General features: G+C 42.9%; 1 protein-coding gene across 5 annotated transcripts in view; it reads right to left on the reverse strand.

Annotated features, from left to right (window-relative positions):
• Nucleotides 1-24,124, reverse strand: part of rcor3 (REST corepressor 3) — a 142,596-nt gene that overhangs the window by 27,688 nt on the left and 90,784 nt on the right. For all 5 annotated transcript variants that reach the window (XM_072509665.1, XM_072509682.1, XM_072509673.1 and 2 more), the window contains 2 exons: nt 16,661-16,879; nt 9,895-9,972 (listed from right to left, as the gene is read on the reverse strand). In XM_072509665.1, the coding sequence (XP_072365766.1) occupies nt 9,895-9,972; nt 16,661-16,879 (297 nt within the window). The remainder of the gene's footprint in view (nt 1-9,894; nt 9,973-16,660; nt 16,880-24,124) is intronic.

The following is a 24,124-nucleotide window of genomic DNA, read 5'->3' on the forward strand; positions in this document are numbered from 1 at the left end:
TCTTTCTGCGTCGTTACTTTTCTATGGTTCATTCTACACAGCAGTATGTAATGCATGGTACCCAACAAAACATGCTGCGGAAGCCTGCTTACAATGATTCAGACAATCACACAGATTGGTATTTTGCATCTTCAATATGTTATAATTAAAGCTATAAGATGCTCACTTGAAGTTTGATTAATATGGGAATTGTTTTTATTCCTGGCATCAAATTTCTTTTAGGAACAACAGAATATGTTTTTTGACTGATACAATTTTCATACAAACACTCAACACATTCTTAATAGATTCCTTACATATAACTTTCATGGCTGCATTTTTAAGGGCATGCAAAAGAGTTTAACTCAAACAAGTTAAATGTTTGTCCCAGAACAGTGGCAAGTGTAAAATGTACAGTAAGCTGATGCGTTTGTTACCTGCTTGTCCATCAAGAATCCAGCGACTTAGAATTGTAGAATGCTTAAAGCACACAAAGCCAATTCATCTCATTGTCTTCTGTGCCAACTCTCTGCAAAAACTCAGCGCGTCCCATTCCTCTGCCCTTTTCCTATAAGCCCTGCAAATTTTCCTCTTCAGGTGCTTATCCAAATCTGTTTTGAAAGTTTTGATTGTATCTTGCCCCTCACCCTATTATGGATTCCACTAAGGGGTGGCGGCGGTGTAGTAATATTGTCACTGGACTAGTAATCTAGAGATGGGGTTCATTTCTCACTAGATGGTGAAATTTGAATGCAATAAAAATCTGGAATTCAAAGTTCAATGATGATCATGAAAAAATTGTCGATTGTCATAAAAACCCATCTGGTTCACTAATGTCCTTTCGGGAAGAAATCTGAATCTTTACCTGGTCTGGCCTACAAGTGACTCCAATGTGGTTGGCTCTTAAAATGCCCTCTGAAATAGTCTAGCAAGCCACTCAGTTCAAGGACATTTAGGGATGGGCAATAAATGCTGGCCCAGCTAGTGACATCCACATCCCATAAAGGAATTTAAAAAAAAATTCCAGATCCTAACGATGTGTTGCATGAAAACGTTTTTCCTTTTGTTGGTTCTTTTGCCTTTTACCTTAAATCAATGCCGTCTAGTTCTTGACCCTTCTGCCAATAGGAACCTTTCTAGATTTCATGATTTTGAACATCTCTAATCTCCTCTCAATGAACAAACACCCTGGATTTTCCAATTGTCCACATAACTGAAGTTCCTCATCCCTGAATGCATTCTTGTAAATCTTTCTGCATCCTCTTCAAAGTCTTGACAACCCTCTGCATTGCGGTTCCCAAAATTAGATGCAATTATTTAGCTGAGGCTGAACCAGAGTTCTAGAAATGTTCATCAAAACCTCCTTGCATTTGTAATCTTTGCCTCTATTTATAAAACCTAGGATCCGGTATGCATTTTCACTACTTTCTCAATCTGCCCTGCCATCCATCAATTCATGCAGATATACTCCCAGGTCACTGCTTCTGCACCCTGCTTAGAATTGTGCTCTTTATTTTTGTGTTGCATCTCTTTATTCTTCCTACCAAAAATGTACCACTTCACACTTCTATGCATTAAATATCATCTGCCATATGTCCGTCCATTCCACCAGCCTATGTCCTCTTGAAGTCGATCACTTTTATTTTACAGCTTATAATACTTTCAAGCATTGTAATCTGCAAATTTTGAAATTGTGGCCTGTTCACGCAAGTCATTAATATATAGAAATTTATGGGGAACTTCAGTATATATTATCTCTCGTCTGAAAAACAACCATTCATCATTACTCTCCATTTTCTGATATTCAACTAATGTGTCCTTTTATTCCAAGGGCTTCAACTTTGCTGACAAATTTATTAGGCGACACTTAACCAAATGCCTTTTAGAGATCCACATGTACCACATCAACCTCATTACTCTCATCAATCATTTCTGTCACCTCATCAAAAAAATCAAGTTAGATAAACAGTATTTGCCGTTAACAAATCCCTGCAGGTATTCACCAATTACTCCATATTTCTCGGAATGATTGTTAATTTTGCCCCGGATTATCATCTCTAAAAGCTTTTCACCACCAAGTTCTCTGAAAGCTTTCCACTACCAAGGTTAACAAGGCTGGCCTGTAGGGCTGATTTATCCTTGCGTTATTTTTTCAATTAAGGTGTAACATTGGCAATTCTCTAGTCCATTGGTACCATCTGTGTCAGAGGTTTGGAAGATTGTAGCCAGTGTCCCTACAATTTCCTCCTTTACTTCCCTCTGTTTCTAGTGAATTATCAACTTTTAAGTGCAGCAGCCTTTCTATGACTACCTCTTAAAGGCTTTTTCATACAGTACTCAATTACCTCCTCCTTTAGTTTGACATGGGCAGCATCTTCTGCCTTGGTAAAGACAGATGCAAAGTTAGTTCCTCAGCCATGCCATCTGCCTCAATGTATACATACCCTTTGGTCCCTAATCGTGCATTTTCAATTATTATGAACAATTATTAGCAATCAGTTTACAAAAAGGTGAACATAGGTATCCTATTTCAAGTATGGTCAGTAGTTTCCCCCAATGGTCTATACATCTGTCAGCTACTTATCAAAATGTTGCTTATTCATGCTGAACAAATTGTTACAGTTAAAAGCATATGGTTAATGTGCAATTTACTTCGAGACCATTTAATTTAGTCAATTAATAATGCAGAAATGGATAGCCAATGACAACAGTTTTGATGAAATGCATGTTCCTTTCCACGGTTATTAGCAATCTTTAGTATTTTACCATGCACCATTCTGTGAAGCACAGCAAATAATTTATTGCTAGAGGAAGAGTTGAGTCTGATCCTATTTACAGACAAAGTCAAACTCTACAACCTACCCCTCCCCCCCAAAAAAAAGATGAAGGCAGGAATCAGGTGGAGAAACTTGAAATTGTATTACCATTCAAAAATACATTTCCTCTGCCTTCCTGACCCTGTGCTCCTTTTGTCTGGCCTTTTCATGGGTTGGGAAAGCCTTGGGTGCAAATGCAGATGGAACTCTTCTTCGGTTAGGACTGCCATTGCGAGGACCATAGGAAATTTGAATTTTCTTCCCCATGCTTTTCATGTGCTGGTGTGGGTTTTGAAGCACCCGCCCAAAAAAACACACTTCCTTGGAGAGCTTCTGACCATTAGAGGAATCTGCTGAGGACTCAGGAACATTCTGGTAGTAAGTGTTAAATATTTTGACACCTTCAAATGTTACTATTAGATGTTGTATTGTAATGTAGATGCATTTTTAATTGAGCAATTGATCATGGGGTTATCGCGCAAAGGTAAATTGACCATTACAATGTTAGCATATCGTACAAAACTTCTCCCTTTGGTGGAAGTGCTATAATGCATTCAGAATTGTAGAAAAAAGCACTGGCAAATTTTCTCGTTATGTTTTGGACTGAAATTTAAATGTCCAGATATCTTTTACTTCGGAAGAGAAATACCCTGCGTTGAAAAATCTAACCATCAGCTCCACTTTAAAATGGAAAAGACACCATCTGTTTTTTCAGTTTCAGGAGAGTCTAGAGCTGAATGTTTTGATAACAATGGCCATTATGAATGCTTGGCTGAATTCGAAAAGCTAAAAACACTTTGTTCTATTCACACCACTGCTCAGAGTAGAGATAGACAGTATTACGAGGTTTTAATAACAATTTCCTTTGTTGTGGTTCCTGAATACCTGGTTGTTTGTTTGCATAACTTAATGGCCACTTGAGTGATTAAACTTCTTTTGCAGTATCAATTTCAGAGGTTTGAATGAGTTTTATTAGATTGCTACAAGTTTAATGTTTCTTTCACCTGCACCCACTGCTATTGCATGTCATCCACGAACTATACATAGTGGATACTGGGTGAGTAGCTATGCAGGGTACATGGGGTGTATGAAGGGGTGTGAGGATATGAGGGAGCATGAGGATTATGAGGGAGAATGGAGGGGAATAGAGGAAGCATCAGGGTGGGGGGCGGGTTGGTGGATGGGATACGAAGTTTATGTATCATATGAACAACGCTCAGAGCCTGAGAACTAAGCTGGGCATTTTAACCAGTCTGCCTTGACATCTAAACTCCTCCCTCACTGCAATGGGACTCACAAAATGCACGTGGAACCTATCCCTTGTTCATTAAAAATGAAATTCCTGGGCAAAGTCATTCACGAATCAGGTATGTGTTTCAGAAACTGCAAAATTGGCCTGATTTGCATTTTGCGAGCCTGAGAGGAATGTCTTCCAAGCCAAGCCAAGTTTGAAACAGAACCAGAAATTTGGTCTGATCTCTTCTGTTTGCCAAGCTCAGGACCACCAAGGCCAATTGCTGAGCATCTACTAAGATCAACAGAGTTTAAAAAGTGAAGGCTTCCTGAGTACCATAAGAGGGAGCAATCACATCAAGTATTAAAATAAGAGACAAGACATTTAACTAGATGTGACGCTGTGAAAAATAGAAGTCTCTTAATATCCCCATAGTTTATATTAACAAATACAATCATTTCTAGCACTGTTTACATCATAGCAATTAAGATAAAACCACTACACACTGTCATGTACCACTTAAAACTTCACCTAAATCCTCTAAGTAAAACATTACTCCCATAAACTTTAGTTTTAGAAAAATAGCAAGCAAAAAATTGGAGTGCATGTTAATACACCAGTGACAAGCATTTGATTTGAATGCCAACTAAATGATATAATTACCAGTTCAGGTGTAACTGACTTTTGTGTAGTTTCTTGCTACATGCCCAATTCAAAAAGAGCTGCATTCATGCACATAGTGTAAAGGATTAGGAATGGGTAGTAATGTAGAGTCTCTACTTCTTTGTAACTGATTTAGTTGTTTAATAGGCATTAGATGGGTTCAGGAAAATCCTGCCTTAAACACGTAGTGCTTCATTAAAATATTCAAATTAAATTTGGCAAACAGCATCAACACCTCAGTGGCACTGCTTGTACGCAAGCAGCCAAAGGCAACATAAGCCAAAAGAGCCTGCTTGTTCAAATCCAAGATGCCACCTTCCATATCTATAGGCATTGGCACATTCATTGAGAATGTCTTTGTAGGCTCAGAGGCAGAGATGTACAGCGGGTCATTTGCTGCAAAGGTGATGCAATGCACATGGAGCATTTGTCTAACATATTCCACGACAGAAACAGCCTCCAGTTTGCCCCTACCTCTTTCCAGACTTTCTGATCAATGAGTGAAAAATGGCAAAATAGGGCCATCCACATCACAAATGCGTCTTGCAGCACCATCTCTAGTCTTGCAGCCATAAAATGAGAGTTCAGGGGCAGGATTCTCCGGGAATCGGCGGGGCGGGCAGAAACGGCGCAGTGGAGTGGCGGGAACCACTCCGGCGTCGGGCCGCCCCAAAGGTGCGGAATCCTCCGCACCTTCAGGGGCTAGGCCGGCGCTGGAGCAGTTTGCGCCCCGCCGGCATGGAAGGCCTTTGGCGCCGCGGGACCGCGCATGCGCGGGAGCGTCAGTATTTGCTGACGTCATCCCCGCGCTTGCGCACATGGAGTCACTTCCGCACCGGGAATGGCGGATGACCACGGCCTCCGATGCGGAAGGAATAGAATGCCCCCACGGCACAGGCCCGCCCGCGGATCGGTGGGCCTGGACCGTGGGCCAGGCCACCGTGGGGGCACATCCCGGGGCCAGATCCCCCCGCGACCCCCCAATAACCCCGGAGGCCACACGCGCCGCCAGGTCCCGCCGGTAAGGGACCAACTCCAATTTACGTTGGCGGGACCGGCTACAGGCGGGCGGGACTTCGGCCCATCGCGGGCCGGAGAATTCGGGCGGCCCCGGGGCCCATTGAGTCGCGCCAGACCCCACCATTCTCCGAGCCGGGCGGCGCGACTCACGCCACGCCGGTTTTTGGGGGGTGGGAGAATTCGGAGGCCAGTGGGGGCGGGATTCACGCCGAACCCCGGCGATTCTCCGACCTGGCGGGGGGTCGGAGAATCCCGCCCCAGATGTTGGTCTGCTCCAATATTTGGTTGCCAAATGATGCCTGCACAGTGGATTTCTTGCCCCTTAATTTTTGGCAATCACTGCTTTGCGCACCTCCCCTTAATTTTAACAAAAACTTCTAACAGGGTAAAATGCGTTTTCAGCCTATGGATACAATGATTCTGTCCTCTAATTCTGGCAGATTCAACCACATTGCTTTAACTTTTGTCTGCACATGTTTTTCTGGTCCTACTGCTACATTACCTCCCTCAAGTCATTAATCTGTATTTGAAGCTGTTAACTCTTAATACAGGCTAAACGGGCAATACAATAAATCCTGAGGGATAGACAGTACTTTTCCCAGAGAGCTGAAACAGGCTGCCTGATTATTCCAATATCTACAGGCCGTATACCCTGCACCCGCTGTGAATGAGCTCAGCCAAAATTCAGCTGCTTGCATTCCAATTTACACCAAGTCATGTTCACCCATCATCCTAGTGTTTGTTGAGCAGCAATGCCTAAATTAAAAAATTATCATCTTGGTTTTTATGTTTTTCCTTGGCCTTGTCCTTCCCTATTTATAAAATCTTCAGAGTAATTGGCTAGAAAATGGGACTTCCACCAGCAGGGATCAGGAATAGGACTATAAGCTGTCCCCAGATCCAAAGTCCCAGAGTCCAGGACCAGGTAAGCTTGAGTTTTCATGGCATAGAGGAGAGGTGAGGCCCAAGGAGGTCTTGATAAAAAGATTGGGCGATGGGGCAGTGGGGAAGGCAGCAAATGTGGGAGCAGCCCATTGTAGTAAAGGGGCTCATGACCAATAACTGGCCACTTAAGGGTCTTAATTGGGGTGAGGGCGAGTGGGCTACTCTAAGCCTTGCCCACCACATGCAGAATTGGAAGATTTTATTTTGGTACAAGTGTACATCCCATTATACCCGAGACTCATGGGGAAAGCACTGGCTTTCAAACCAGAGCAGAGACACTTGCCAGGGGTCCCCCCCCCCCGAAGCACGGCAGCACAGTTGCTTCACAGCTCCGGGTTCCCAGGTTCGATTCCTGGCTTGGGTCACTGTCTGTGCAGAGTCTGCACGTTCTCCCAGTGTCTGCGTGGGTTTCCTCCGGGTGCTCCGGTTTCCTCCCACAGTCCAAAGATGTGCAGGTTAGGTGTATTGGCCATTCTAAATTGCCCTTAGTATCCAAAAAGGTTAGGTGGGGTTACTGGGTTACGGGGACAGAGTGGAGGCGTGGGGGTTAAGTAGGGTGCTCTTTCCAAGGGCCGGTGCAGACTTGATGGGCCGAATGGCCTCCTTCTGCACTGTAAATTGTATGACTATAGAGGGGGGTGGGCGGAGCAAAGACCACATGGAGAATTTTATGAGCTCCTCCCACCTTTCCCCAAGGGACCATATGATTCTCTGCTATATCACAGCACTCCTCCATTCCTGGTCACCAGCACAACTCTAAACGTTCCTGCTCCTCCACTGGCCATGCCTTTAGCGCTGGAATTTCCTCTCTTAACCATCCTCTTCCCCCTCCCTCATGATGCTCCTTAAAGCCTGGCTCTTTGACCAAGCTTTTGGTTTCATCGCCTGTTCTCTCTTCTCTGGCACGGTGTCAAATTTTGTATTTGACAACGAGTTCCATGAAGTGCCTTGGATATCTTACTATGTCAAAGGAGATTTTGAAATTCAAGCTGTTGATATTGTCGGTAAAATTTTGGAGGTGTGGGCAATCATTACGAAGGAATAACAGGACACTGGGGAGATCCCAGATTAACAACAAGTTAACATGATTCCCATATTCAAAAAGGGCACCAGATTAGTTTTAAATAACCACAACCACATTAGTCTTATTTCAATTCTATGAAAAAATGTAACAGGTTTTGCCTGCAAACAAGATTATTCACAATAATTTTGTTAACAGCAATCTACATGGAGTCAGAAGTTTTAAAATAATGCCTGATCAATGTCCTTGACATCTATGAGGAAGTAGCGTTCCTGGTAGACTGCTGGAATCCCTAAAATGAATGTATCTAGATGGCGTTTGACAAAATTAAGCTAATTGTCAAGCCCAAGCAAGCTAATTGTCAAGCTCAGGCTAACTCAGTAAATATTTTGCATTGCTAAGTCGTTAGTTTTAGAGTATAAATCATTAGGTTCTTGTTACAGGAATTATATTTGGGTGGTATGGATTTAGGTGATATGGGAACACATTTGGTGCACCAGGAATCAATGCCTGGACTAATACAATTTCTAATTTACATCAATTATTTGGACTCAGAAACCCAATGCAAATTGGTTAAATTTATACATGATAGCAAGTTAGAAAGATCAGTGGAATTTTATGAAGTAGCTCAGAAATGATAGAATGAACATGATAAAATATGCAAATGGAAAAATAATACAGGTGAAGTTTAACAGTGACAAATGTAAACAAATGAGAATAGAATAAGTAAATGCAGGTTACTAGCGTAATGCAAATTTAGAATACCAGGAAGTCCTTCTTCGCACAAAGAGAGATCAATACCCCAGAATGGTCTTTAAGATATAGTAATCAAAGCGTAAATGTTGGGGTTAAAATAACTAACTGGATGCCGCAATGAAGGAATTTTAGCATCTTTATGGAGATGCTCAGAGGGGAATTAATGATTGCTTTATCACAATTTTATGAATTGTTTTTCAAATAGCTTTACCCTAGAAAATAGAGTACTTTTCACTTACCATCCTAGCAAGATTTGCATCATATCCCAGTCATTTAGATTTAACTTACACCAACATAAAACTCAGCCCTAAAAGTATAAACCGTTACAATTTCTTACAACATTTTAACACTCCTATTGGTCACCTATCAATCTGCAGATTGAGCAGTAGTATTTTATTGAAAAAAACTGAACAGCTTCAATTTACTATGCTGTAATCTGAACATTCCCCATAATTTTATGTTGCACAACACTACTTAACAGTATTTGAATTTTCTGGCCTGAGTTAACTGGGAGAAGATAAAATCACATCAGTCCTAATCTTCTTACTGACTTTTCAGCCAAATGTTTTCAGTGCACTCCCACCTTAAGTCAGGAAATGGGTGCACGATTAACAAAACTCATAACAATGACTGAAGTTAGAATATGTTTGCTCATTCAATTTCAGTTTCTGTCAAAATGTTTATTCTGCGTTCTCCCAATAAAAGGGTTATTCTAAACTTCTGTAACATTGCCAAGTACCTTTTCCAAAGTTAAAAAATATTCCCCTCTACCGTCTCAGGCACAATGGGAACTACATTTGTACCAAATTAAATCTTCCAATTTATGCCTATTATACTCAGAGATATAAACTTCAACTTTCAAGCAATTTTCACACAGTTTGTCCGATTATTAGCACCTGTGTGTGACTAGACGACGACCCCAGAAAAAAAGAACCCATACTCAATTCATAGTTTATAATTCACCTAAAATGAAATTCAAATGTCTATTGGGGCTGCTGCTTAATCTCATTTGCAAAGACTATTTATTTCTCGTCTAATTTTTGAAACATTTGGTCTGGTTTTCCCAGGTCTAAACTGCACATACTTAATTCCCAAAATTATAAAGGGAGAATTGTTTTATAAATTTGTATAGCTGCAAATGCAGCCATACCTCAGATGTGAACAGAGATGTGCATTGCACCAGCACTTTGCAATCTTGCAAAAAAGGTCAGTGCACATTTTGAATGCCACTGTATTCAATGTGGATGCATTCACGTACTTGTTTATGCCAAGTGAAAGAGTAATTTTTTGATGCAGAATTCCACTTTTGTCACAGATCTCCAGATCCGTCTAGTTTTACAGGTAGTCAATGAACAGCGGAATATTTTCATATAACGTATAAAACTACAGACCTAAAACTGCACACATAACAAGACAGAGAATTACATTGGTTGTGAAATTATAAGCACCATATTATTTACCTCAGATGGTCTGAATTCTTCTATGCCTCCTTCTAATTTCAGCTTCAGTGCACTGTTAACTTGCTTGGCATTTTGTACCTGGGAAACCATTTCAAAATTAGACGTTTACCTATTTTTTTTATAATCAATTTTGAAATTAACATTGCTCCTTTAGGCAGCATATTTTTTCTCTATAGGTTAGTAAAATTAATTTATGCAATTTATAAAATGTAGCTACAACCAGATTTTAATCTTGCAAAAGTTGAGACAAAGGATCAAAAACAGTTGTGGGAAAGGGCATAGTCGAAGCTTTTACTTCTGAGAAAATCCGTACTAATAACTGGCATGGGAGTGGGATGTCAAGCTGAGGTTTCATTTATGCTCAGAGGAATGTGTCCATTTGGAATCACAAGCAAATTTATTTCTATAGGGATGGCAACATGACATTAAGTCTATCACAAAATTGCTCATCAAATCACCATGTGGAGCAGGGTTTTTGCCCTGTAATTTCACATTGTTGACATGCATATTAGTTCACTGGCAGCACTCCACCTCAAACCATTTTGGGGAAGGCTAGGTCAGAGGTGTAATGGCTAGCTAGATGTGGGTTGCCAACTGAAGCTATTAAAAGGTCAATTAAACTATGAATTAAGGGTTGACTGAAACTTTCCCTGTGGCATTGGAAGCATGGCAGCTTCCTGGAGTCGTCACCTGGCAGAAAATTGGGGAACCAGCACTCCAGACAGACTCTAAGCTCCGTCACCTTCCCACTCCCAACCTGCCATTTGGGCACAGGCCACGCTTTGGAGGTGATTCCCCTCCACCATGGTGGCTCGGCAACTGTGGCCATTTTTAAGAGGGTAAGTGAGTACCTCAAGATAAAGACGCCCTCTCTCTCCCTCACCTGCAATGGCAGGTTGCAGTTCCAATCAGCCCTCCAATTTCAAGAGCTCACCCGCCATCCTTAATTGGATGGCAAGTACACCCTCTAGTTGTGAATTGGCCAATCAAGGCAATACCATGTAAGTGTGACTGTTCCCAATACAGTGCAGGGTCGACACCAAGATTTGACCTGACATCAGGATATTGACCCCAAAATGCAAAACTCAGCTCATGGAGTCAATATAATTAAAATGCAAATGTTGTCACAGTCCGAGGACCATTGGTTGCTCTCTCCTTTTGAGAGCTGACTGGTGATGTAACTGGAGGGTCATCACACCTCGGACGAGGGGCAAGGTTGAGAAAGTGGGGCCTTCATGAATAACCTCAGACAGTACGGGAATTGAACTCCTGTTGTTGTCATCACTCTGCATCATGAATCAGCCGTCCAGCCAACTGAGCTAACCGACCCCACTTTATGAGACTAAGAGTCTCATAAACCTAGATATCTAGTCAAATTAAGCTATAATAAGCAATGTGATTTATGACAATAGCATATTTAAAATCCATAAAAATCTTTACAATGACTCCTTCAATTTGCAAAGTTGTGCTTAAAGAGAAATATTTATGTATATCCTTTCAACATAATTCCAAAAATTCTCAATCTTATTAAATTGTCACTGCTTTTGTGCTACCCTCATCCCTCTGCAAGAAAAATACGACTAGTAACTTAGATGACTGACACTTTCCGCCTGTGTACTCACCAGCTGTGATTTCACCCCATTCATTTTCAGGGGGAGAAAAATTGAAGGCTGGAGAATACGCTAATCAAAAACTTTTGACTATACATACAATACTAACCTTAAGTGTGCAGTTAACTGAAATTGCCACAAACGTGGGAATCTTAGTTTAGTAGTGTGCTGGCATTAGAAATCCTTTGGCAAGGTAGAAAACCAGTCAGGTCCATATCTGAGGATTGGAGGACCAGAAACTCCCTGTCAATTTAATTTCCCGCTCTTCTCACCTCACAATAGGGCACAGCATGGTCAAGAGCTATGAAAGATGCAATTATCCATTGGAGAGGAGTTCAAATGTCAGTAAAGTATGGATCCTCATGACGTAATCTCAGCCTCACTCCACAAACTGTTGGGTTAACTTTTAAAAGGAATTTTGGTCATTAGCACTTCCTATAAAAACTAAAACCGTTGCAAAGAATGAAGTTGAGGTACAAATAATAAAATCTTTAAAGTCGTGGGGGAAGCGGGGGAAAGAATCATAAAAGGTTCAAAGTTCTGAATTTTACATATAGTTCATCGAATACAAAAAGAAACATAAATGTGGATTATTCTGCTGAGTTTTGACAATCTCATTATAGAAATGGTATTGAAGCCAAGGAAAAGGTGCAATGTTGATTTATGAGGATGATATCAGGGATCAGAGGATTATAATTAAGATGACACTTGAAAAGCTAGTTCTGAAAACTACATCATTTAAACGCATGAATGCTTCTAGATTGTTATGTTATTTCTGTGGATGAGTTAATTCATTTAAAATAAAGGAATTAATGCACAAACAATAATTAATAGTTGAAATAGGAATTTCAGGTAAAGGCATTAAGTATTCATCCGATATTAACCCATAACATTTCAGGGCTCATGACAATAATCACGAGAGCATAGGAGGTTGGAGGGAATGTAACAGAAGTGTTCGACGTTTTCCAAGGCTTGGGGAGGGTACATAATTATTTGTACTAGTCATTGAATCAGTATTTTAGGATTAGGTCTAAAAACAGGGAAGGGGTGGTTGGAAGAATTTTTATTTTCATAGTAAGTGTTTGGAGTACGCTACCCCAAATAGCTATTGAATACAAGCAACTTCAAGCATTTAAGAGCGAAGGCACCCAGACAGTCGAGACTGGTTGAAATCTTTATAAAAGTCTCAGAACTATTCTACGGAAAAATGCACACATGTAGAATCCATTTGTCCAATACACAGGACATACTCAAGTTATACAAGTTTTGAGATCATTAACCGAAGTTGGCAACGCCAAGCCTCAGGGACCACATCCCCCCACCCATCCCCCGTTTCGCAATCATGGCATATTGTTCAACCTTGTGATAAGTTTCCAAATCCATATTCTCTCCACCACAAAACCTTCAAAGCATTGTCCACCTCTGCCCCACCCCAGTCTGCCACTAAAATTCTCATGCATTTATTTGTTGCCTTCAGACTAGATTACTCCAATTCTCTTGTTGCTGGCCTCCCAACTTCTGCTTATCCAAACATTTTTTGTTGTTTCATATTCTACACCAAGGCTGGATTCTCCGTCGTGCCGCTCCACATTTCTGTTTCACCCCGCCGGCGGGGTGCCCCGTTACGCCGGCTGGTCAATGGGGTTTCCCATTGTTAGGCTGCCCCACACCGTCGGGAAACCCCCGGGCTGCCGGCAAAATGGAGCATCCCGCCGACGGAGAATCCAGCCCCAAGTTTCTCTCGTCCACTGGGGCCCTGCCATTACCAGTCTACCCTAGCTCTCATTTCCCTGATACCACAATGTTTGCACCAGCGTACCCTAGCTCTCATTTCTCCGATACCGCAATGTTTACACCAGCGTACCCTAGCTCTCATTTCCCTGATACCTCAATGTTTACACCAGCGTACCCTAGCTCTCATTTCCCTGATACCTCAATGTTTACACCAGTGTACCCTAGCTCTCATTTCCCTGATACCTCAATGTTTACACCAGTGTACCCTAGCTCTCATTTCCCTGATACCTCAATGTTTAAAGTTCTTGCGGCTGTCTTTAAAGTGCCACATGGCCCAGGCTCTGTTTGTAAAGTCTTCCAGTTCTGGAACATCACCTTAATTGGCCTTCCCTAGGGCTCTGAACTCCTTTTCTTAAATGGCAAACCCTTGAACATGTTCACTTCTATTTAATCTGATGGCTGTATTTTCATCTGCTTCATTCTCACTCTGGAACTTTTGCCTCTCCATCATCCCTTCTCCTTAAAATCGACTTCTTTGGCCAAGTTTTTGGTCACCATTTCTAATTTCTCCTTTTTGTTACAGCGTACATTTTCCTTCTGGCTTTGTTAATTATTTTGTGATGTTTTTGTGTTAAAGCTGCTATATAAATGCAAGTTGGTGCAAAACCACTTAGCTTACAAGCACAGACCACTGGTAAGTTACCTGCTGTTTGCCCATAGGGCACTGACTTGCAGGATTACCTGGAGATAAGTGGAAAGAACCCCAGTTCCCAGTGATAGGTCTATCTTCCCAGGTTCCACTTATGAGCCAGACTGGCCTGCCAACCATCAACATTTGCTTGGGGAGCATCAGATCTGCATGCTCAAGATATCAGATGTCAGAGTGTGCCACAGAGGATTGACATTATTTTGAATTTCTATCATCTTGAAGCCACTTGAACTTGAAGGAAATCCTGCTTAATTTTCTCTCCCCCACCCCTTTTTCAATAGCTTGAAGATGAAGAGGAAAATATTAACATATATGAGAAAAGAGCAGGGAAATGGGACGGCAATACCTAGCTCCAAATGGAGCTAGTAATATCACAGGTATAATGAAGACCTCATTCTGCAGTAAAACCCTCTATGATCAAGAACGTAAGGATCAATTTTAACGTTGCCTACCTGTCAAAAAACAGACAGGCATCCTGGTAAAATAAACAATGAAACTAACATACACCAATCAAATTGCCTTCCCATTAATTGCGATCTTAACCTGTTTTTCTGAGCGCACAAGAGGGACATCTGACAGATGGCTGCCAGATCCTTCTTTAAGTAGGTAAACAGGTCATGGTGACATTGTTGGGGCCTCAGTTGGCTGCACAGGGAAACCACTGTGGTGTGCCCAACAAGCCAACTAATAGAAAGAGGAGCCAAGTCAGAAAGGAAAGTCTTTTTTTTTGTGGGGCTCGATGGAGCAGGACTGAAGAAATAAAGGATAAACATTTTAACCAGAATTTAAGTAAAGATTTAATATTTTTTTAAAGTTTTGCAAGTTCAACATCAGAGCCAATTTGACAAGCTGTACCGCTGCTTTCAGCTTCATCTCCTCCATTATGTAAGGCATACATCAATATCTTGCAGAGAATGGAACAAACTATGACGCACAGATGGTTATTTTAGTTTAATCACATCAACCCATGAAAAATTGAAGTTGTTAATTTAGACTAAAGAATGTACCTTGCAATTATTACATCCTTTCATTATGTATAGGAAACTACAAGCAGTCAATAAAAGCGGGTTCCTTGCAGTAATGGGCTGCAACAACTGAGTTTGAATAGCCTGCTCCTCATACATCACATCACAGAAAATTGTTCGATTGAAGATACACAGAGCCTCCAATTTTTGTTAACGTTTAATCTAAAACCAAGGCTCAAAAATGGATGTACATCAGTTTCATAAACTTCACTTCAAAACTTTGATCCAAAAATGGCTTTTAAATTGTTTTGATATTCAATATAATACTAGAAGTTGCACTATACTTCTAGTTTATCACCTTGTCTAAAATTGAATCCATTAAAATTAAATCAAGTCTTTTGTGATTTTTACTGCATCCTCAATCCCCCAGGAGCCAATTCTCTGAGTGGGTATATTTGTAAACTACTTCCCTATAACATTGGACACTCTTTAATATTGTTCCCCATAGCTTCTTTTTTGCTTTGCTTATCCCATTCTTAACGTCCTTTTTTGTGTCTTCCTTGTTATTCTTATTGTCCTCATGGGCCACCTTCATCAATTTAAATTGGTTTCTCAGCTCAGTATTAATCCACACCATCCTAAAACTGCCAGTAGCTTTCTTTTTTACTGGAATATATTTTTCTGCATCTTTGCAATATCTTTTTAAAAATATCCCAGTGTTGTTATATGGTTTTATGTTCCAATTTTTTCCATAACATTACCACAGCTAGAATGCTCACCTTTCTAAAAATGTTCCCCAAGCTGATCTGGAATACTAGCTTTATTACTGACCATTTTCCCTTTTCCAGTTGGATCTTAAACCATATCATATTGTGATCACTTGTCGTAATATGCTCACACCACCTATTCTATTTCATTACTCGTAACCAAATCTAGCAACTAATCCACCTTTGTAGGTTCATTTTCAATCTGCTAGATAAAGCAGTCCAGAGAATATGACAGGCACCATGATAATGCAATTTCTTTCTCATTTACACTCATTAAGAGGTATTCTGATCAAGAGGAAAAGCTTCCATGATTTTCATGATCTCAAAATCCAAAAGTGCTTCACAGCCAATGAACTACCTTTTGAAGGCAGTTAGTGTTGTTATATAGGCAAGCACACATGATAGCCAATTTGTATACAACAAGATCTCACAAAAAGCATGGACATCAATAAATGTCATATTCATCTGGTTTGGTGGTTCATTTCAGGGATAAACTTTGGTCACAACATTGGGAGACTGCTTCGAGTAAAGCCATGGGGTCTTTTATATACATCTGTACATATTATGTGGCCTTGCTTTAATGTCTCGCCAAATATATGGTGTCTCCACCAATACAATATCCCTTCAGTACTGCATTGAAGAGTCAACCTAGATTATGTGCTCAAGTCCCTGAAGTGGGGCTTCAACACATGATCTTCAAGATCATGTTGGCCAAGCTGACACATGACATTATTGGATTAGAAAGCACAGATACTTAAAATGCAAATAAAAACTTGGTGCTGAGTTTTAATTTAGACGTTCCAAGTACGAATTAACACTTGCTGGATTAATTGTATAAAGTCCATCTTTATTTAGCAGTGATAAGATTATAGCTTTCTTTATGAAAATTATTCTGTAGTTCAAGTTACTTTATACATGGTATACAAGAATCAAAATTTACTTCTTGGGAGTTTTAAAACTACACTACAGGTATCCAAATACCTGGCGCTTCAATGAGATTAGTTCCATATCAAGCTGTCTAAGAATGGTACTTGCTGCATTTGGGTTGCAGGACATGGCTCCAACATCATCTTGGCTAAGATACATTCCTTTTGGTGGTCGGCACTTGGATCGAAGAGGGTGGTGACGATGCTGCAAACTTGGAAGCTCACGTCTGACTGAACCAACTCTGCTGACCTGCACGGGTGGGTCAGGATTACCCTAACAGAAAAAGGAATATCAGAATGCAGGCAGATGTTACATGTATTTTAAGAGAAAAAAAACACTCCACTTAAAAAGAATATAAAACTATCATGCGAATAAAATGAAAACAGGTTTATATTTAGCTAGTCTTTATTTTTCTGAAACAATCTAGTTGTTCAATACATCCACAGGTGATGTCACCAACATTGAATTTTGACAACATTACCTGGAGAAATTGCCCAAATAACAGCACTTCAAAATTAATTAATTGTATGAATGCTTTGAGCTACTGACATGCTAAAACAACATATGTGCAAGTAAAACTGAGCTACAGGAATTACAAGAATGTGTAATGATACAGTATTTTAACTCAAAACAATCCCATTTCATTGTTTTAACCATGTAACTATTCATTTCTAAAAACAAATACGTGCTAAAAATAAAGGCAAATGATAATCACTGGCTATGTCACTTCAAACAAGGTCTCAATAGATAAGATTCTTTCTTTTTAACACTGAATTCAGGAGGGTCAAAAAATGTAATCATCTGTGAATCCAAGCTTTTCCAAGTTTCAGACAGGGGGCACTTGTAACCCAGAGTGGGTGAAGGGTTGGGAAAGGCCAATGAACAGAACTTCTGGATTTCTGGGGCAGCACATTCATTCCTGTAGCAACACAATGGGGCTGACAGAAATCCAGAGATCACATGACTGAACTTCATTTTAAGATTTCCCCTACACTCACCATAAGTCAGGTGTTGCGATAGTACTCAGCACTTGATTAGTACAAAACCCTGAAAACACACAACTCTGGTCAGTGAATCACAAAGAAGAATTATCCCAGTTTCCATTCAAAAAAGTATGGTTTAATTTTTTTTAACAGTAATTGTGGCATTAAGACACAGGATTAAGCTCAAGCCTACTTATGCTTTCTTGCAGCAAGCAATGAATTAAATTCACATTTCCAGGTATTGTTTATGCTTCATCATTGGCAAATTTATGATCACCACTTTAAAACAATTTGGGTTACATTTCAGTGTCTGTAACTAACACTTAACATAATTTGAAATGTATCATGCAAAACACCAGTTATTTTATTTTCCCGAACAACTAGTGACCATCCATTTTGTGGATGGGGAAGAGACGAGGGGCCATGTTGGAAATGAGATGAACAGATTAATGGCGGGCAGGACCCACTTCCAAGATTCCCATTGTGTGCTATTTTTAAGGGTGCGGGTAGCGAGCTCACACACAGCACTCCTACCCTTGTGGGGGTCACAATTTTCCCTGAGATTTAATCTTTTCTTTCTTGTGCAGCTCAGACATCTGTTCCCCTGCTTTCAAGCTTGAACAAATGGGTGAGGATTTCTAAAGACTTCAAAGATTTTAATGTTTTTCACTCTGGAGGCTTTGATATAAAAATCAAAAATGGATTCAGCTCAGCAGGGGCTTCTGACACAGCTCTGAAGGGTACTAGAGTTTATTTATTTTGACAGTTTCATGACCATTTAAAAGGTTTTTTTGAAAAGGTATTTAAATGACTTTATTTTGTGTTTTGTGAGTATATCAAAGACTTCCCAATGTTATTATAGGGCTAAGGGATTCTGTACATAGAGGATACTGGATGAGTGGGCTGGAGAGGGATGAAGTATAGCATGGTTTCAAGAAGAAGATAAATATATTTATGAAAAGCATGGGGTAGAGAAATAAGGGAACAGGCAGGGTGGTGGATCTGAGACCAGGAAGAGATCAGCCATTATCTGATTAAATGGCGGAGCAGGCTCGAAGGGCTGAATTGCCTTCTGCTCCTTATTTCTATTGAGGGATATGAAGTATAGCAGTGAGTAAAGTGAGCATGGGGGTAAGGAAATGGTTGAGTGGGTATGGTGGAGGGTGTGATGGTTTGAGGGGTGAAGGGGGTCATAGAGAGTAAGGGGTTAGGAGGTGAGGTTTTAGGGGACATTAGACTCATCTAACAATATCGGTTGATGTCTCAATGAATGAAGGCATCATCTGCCCACCTCCGTCCTGCTTCAGGACGCAGTCCCCTGTGATGAAAATGGAGAGGCACTGCTTGGCATGAGACAGGATTGTGAATGAGATCAGCAAATTGTCGAACTCATGGGGCGGGATTCTCCCATCAGGCGGCTCAGTGCCGACGCCAGCGTAAAAACGGGAGTGTTTAACTCCTGCGTCGGCGCCCGTTCCGAGACCCAATTCTCCGGGCCACAGTGGGGTAGCACAGCGCTCCAGCTGCTGAACACTGCGTGAACCCGGTGCCATGGGGTCCGCGCATGCGCAGTTGGCCCGGCGCCAACTAGCGCATGCGCAGTGGCCTTCTTCCCCGCACCGGCCCCAACACCCAATGGCGCAGGGCTACAGGAGCCGGCGCAGAGGGAAGGCGGCCCCCCAACAGAGGCGCTAGCCCGCCAATCGGTGGGCCTCGATCGCGGGCGAGGCCACAACGGCGCCGGCGGGACTCGGCATTTTGTTGACGGCGCTCGGCCCATTCGGGCCGGAGAGTCGCCGCATACCCCGACCGGCGCCGCACCGGCCCCAGTGGCGCCGATTCTCCGCTCTGCGGAGAATCGCGTCCGAGCATTGGGGCGGCTTGGCACGATTCGCGCGGCCCGCCGGCGATTCTCCGACTCGGCGGGGTGTCGGAGAATTCCGCCCCACGATTCCCGCTTCAAAGATGAAAATCCCACCCAAGCAGTTTCACTTTGGGTTCAAGTTGACTTAAAGGTGCTATTTGGTAATGGAAGGCAGAAAATAGATGAATGCTCTGTAGGAGATTCAAACATTTAGTTCTGAAGACAGGCAGGCTCAGATCACTTCAGGGTGTTAACGGATTGGCCAGCCTGATTCCTTAAAAGATCTGGGGCTGGATTCTCTGGTTGGGAGACTATGGGCGCAATTCTCCCAGCCTCCTGGCCGGAGAATCGGCGCAGCCACGCCACGCCACCCCCGCCGCGCAATTCTCCGAGGTGCGAAGAATTGGCGGCATTTGCGCCAGCGCGTCGCCGGTCGCTGTACGAGGCCGGGCCGCCGATTCTCTGGCCCGAATGGGCCGAGCGGGAAAAGCAGAGTCCCGCCTGCGCCGTCCACACCTGGTCACTGCCGGCGGGAACTCTGCGCCGCGAAGGGTCGGGGGGGGGGGGGGCCTCCGTCCCCAGGGGGGGCCTCTGATGGGGTCTGGCCCGCGATCGGGGCCCACCAATCGGCGGGCCGGCCTCTCCCCCATCCCGGGCCTACTTTGCTGCGCGTCCGGCCCAGAACCCCTGCGCCATGTTGCGTCGGGGCTGGCGCATTCCGTAAAGCCACCGCGCATGCGCGGGTTGACACCGCCCCCAGTGCGCGCCAGGAAGTGAGGCTGGGGTGGCGTGAACCGCTCCAGTGCTGTGCTGGCCACCTTTGGGGGCCAGAATCGCTAGTGCCCGCGCCCATTTCGCACCGTCGTGATACGCGACGGCGTTCATGATGGCGCAGACATTCTGTCTCGCGATTGGAGAATCGCGCCCAAAATTCTCCCACCAGAGCTGAATTGCACCATATTTACGATCCCCTTGGGGTCTTAAAGCTGGATGCAAATAGATGCATGGAGTGGAATGTGAGGGATTCCTGTTACCGGGCTGCCATCTTGAGCAGGTGGCTCAATAGTGAGGTCCCACAGGCGGCCACCCTACCCTCCCCCCCCCCCCCCCCCACTGCAAATCAGTCCAGAACTCCTCCCCCCATGCACTGGACAGCCAATCCTGCATTCCAATCTTGTGAGATTTCACTGCACTTACCTCTCTTTGATGTGGCCAATGTTTACAAACATTGCGTTTTCATCACTTCAGCCAATGAACCATGCCAGGAGATGAATGAATCAAAGCTGTAGATGGTTTGCAGAAGCTGTCAATCACAGTCTACTACTAGAAAGCCATGAATGGCTTGCAGCTAATGGATCTGTAGGAACCAGAAGCAGGTCACAGCTGCTCTCCTTTGAGGAGGGTGCATTGACACGTGCAGCTGCAAGGTAAGTGTTACAGCTGTAATATACCTCACTGATCTCTAGCTTCCAGACAGGAGTCTCATTTCTGGGTGTGGGGTGGGGGGGGGGTGTCTGTGTGTGAGTATGGAGTTCTATGCGGGGGGGGGGGGGGGGGGGGGGAAGAATCTCTTTTGGCAGGGGATCCCATTGGAGGGGTGGGTCTCCTTATCACAGTGGTCCCTGTGGGGGGTCTCCCGATCAAAGGGGTACCTGGGGGAATCCTTCTATCACAGGTGTCCAGGAGAGGGGGTTCCCCCTATTACAGGTGTCTGGGGGGTCTTCTTATTACAGAGATTCGTGGGGGGAGTGGGGTCTCCCTATTACAAGAGTCCATTTGGTCAGGTTATCCCTGTGGGGGCTCTCCCTACTACAGGGGTCCCATGTGGGGAGGTCTTCCTCTCACAGGGGTCCCTGTGGGGAGGGGAGAGGAGTCTGGTAGAGGAGGTGTGGGCAGGCAGTGCATTGTTTGGGGGGGGGGGAGGAGGCGTGGTGGCCCTCGCATGGGCTTGGGTAGTCTCTACCAGCGTGGCCCAGGAGTGGTGGACCTCGCGGGGGGCCAAGCCGCAAAGTCCACCACACCAGGGCCAAGCTAGTAGAGACCCAAGTGATCACGCTCACGTGATTCCCAGCCACGGGGACCGGAGAATCATGGGAGGCTGGTGCATAGGGCGCCGGGCCCGCTGAATAGATGAAAATAGGTCATTCTGACCCATTTGCATTAATTTACACCTCCTCCTTCACCCACCGGCACGCATCGTGGCCCTTGTTCATGCCGCCAGCAGGGGGTTGGAGCATCTTGTTCGGATCAGCGCCTAGTGCCAATCCTGATTCACCCCCGCCGCCCGATTCTCCACCCCATCGAGGAACGCATTTCGGATATACCGGGATGGATATCCCGGGATGGAGCATCCCACCCGTAACTTTAGGTACTGTCACTGAGGATGGGATTCTTCCCACAAGCTCCATATATCCAGGTAGGCAATGAGCTAACAGCTTAGGTGGTCCTGGCACCTGTTGACAACTTGCATGTATTTAGTTGTTTGAACTCTAACAGCACTTCTGTGCACATTTGGGTAAGGGTCTCAGGTTTAGAGCCTTCGTAAACAAAGCTGAGTTCTCTTCATTAGGCGATAACCTAGTGTGAGAGTGTGCAAATTCATGTTAGGCAAACAAAAACTTTATATATGGATTTCTTAGTGGGATCATTTAGAGACTCGATGGATTGTCACATGTGGCAGATTCGTATTTTTGTCGTACGAAACAGTGCAACAAGTGAGTGCCAACACACTGCGTGAGACTTAACCTGCATTGCTATGCTATCCCTTGGCAGTGGAATTCATTCATTTTTATCTTTCAACAGGTTTATCTTTTAACTACTTTGAGTTTTTTCTCCAATATTCCAGCTAATATCCTCTCTTCATTCCCTAGCCAATGCATCTGTTCCCTTCACTTTATCTCCAGCACTTAATTTTGTGTGTGGTAGCATCCACCCATCATCCTCTTTTGATTTGCAATATGCCATGCTTAAGCAATTCTCCATATTTTTATTACATCCTAAAGATTAGAAACCAGCTTGTTTATGTTCTGGATTGGGAGAAAGAGAACAGTCATCATTAGGTTGGATGAATACTATCAAGATTTTTTTAGAGTAAGCGATTTACTCAGTTCGGAAGGCCAAAATAAATATTATTTATCCAAAATAAAAACTGTACTGCTATAAAAACCCAACAGGTCTGGCAGCTTCTGAAAATGAAAATCGCTTATTGTCACAAGTAGGCTTCAAATGAAGTTACTGTGAAAAGCCCCTAGTCGCCACATTCCAGCACCTGTTCGGGGAGGCTGTTACGGGAATCGAACCGTGCTGCTGGCCTGCCTTGGTCTGCTTTCAGAGCCAGCGATTTAGCCTTGCGCTAAACAGCCCCTTCTGCAGAGGGAGGAACAAAGTCACCGTTTGAGTCCAATATGCCTCTTCTTCAGAACTGTTTGCTAGAACCAGTTTTTTCAGTATTTTAAGTTTTTATTTAGGATTTCAGTATTTGCATTTACTTTTTAGACGATGGAGCACGTTAGCTTTGTTTTCAGTTCGGCAGTTTTATTTTATGATCAAGATTCAGAATACATGGATTACATTTACATAGAACGTCCATAGTCCCTCTAGGTAAACACAAAAAGCACTGTGTTCTAGCAAGGTTAGTAGGAACAGGGGTGTGTGTGTGTCAAAGTGAAACTTAATAATCACAATGTTCTCTCGCCATCTCTAGAAAACCACTACTACAACATAATATTTTTCCCTTAAATACATAACTCTTCATGCACAAATCATACAACCTAGAAAAATAATGCTAATTTAATGAAGCATATGCAGGGAAATGTAAAAGCCAGCAGAATATTTTTCCCTACCAATTTTCTCCAATTACCTGTCTTTCCTTAGAGAATGACTTACACTAACTTGACTGCACTGCAGTAACTTGTACAAATAGTTGCTTCTCATGTGAACTTGGGCAATGAATGTCTACAAGCTACTGAAAGATGAAGGACATCACAGCCATGTGACCAATCCTCAGGCAATTTCTGGATGTACATTTCCAGCTTAGATCAGTAGACTGCAATCAGGTATAAGGGAATCAAGAAGTATGTATATTTCTCTCCTCTTCCAGGTTTTCATTTTTGTATTATTATTAGTCTTATTTTCCGGTGCCTAACAAAAGAATATTCCTTTCCTTTTCTTGTGGTCACCTGGATACCTGGCACAAGTAGAAATTCATCACCATATTTAAAGGTCTCCAAATCACCAAGGAATTCACATAAGAGTTTCTATTTGCTGACTCTTCACAGCTAATGAAAGGACAGGCATACTGAGTTAAATACCTTTTCTTGTTCCATGCATTATATACGCTGAATTCCTGCCACAAGTTTTTTTGCAAGCATGATAGGAGCATCAAGGGCAGAATTTGATGCGCTCCCCCATGGGCAGGTTTGGTGGCAGTGCGGGCATTTAATTGGGATGGGATGTTATGAGCAGAGCCCCACAACCTTCCCACCTCTGTCCCGATTAAGTTTGTGTCCTTCCTGGCCCCTGCAAATTGAGGCCTTTAAGTGGGTAATTAATGTCTACTTAAAGGCCTCATACCACTAGCATTCAACCATTGACGGCGACAGTGGATTCGCCATGCTAGAAGCCTGGAAGGTTAGCCCTAAAGGACTGCTTGCGGACTTCCATTGGGGTCTC

The sequence above is a fragment of the Scyliorhinus torazame genome, chromosome 1 (genome assembly GCF_047496885.1).
Source record: "Scyliorhinus torazame isolate Kashiwa2021f chromosome 1, sScyTor2.1, whole genome shotgun sequence".
Classification (NCBI taxonomy): domain Eukaryota; kingdom Metazoa; phylum Chordata; class Chondrichthyes; order Carcharhiniformes; family Scyliorhinidae; genus Scyliorhinus; species Scyliorhinus torazame.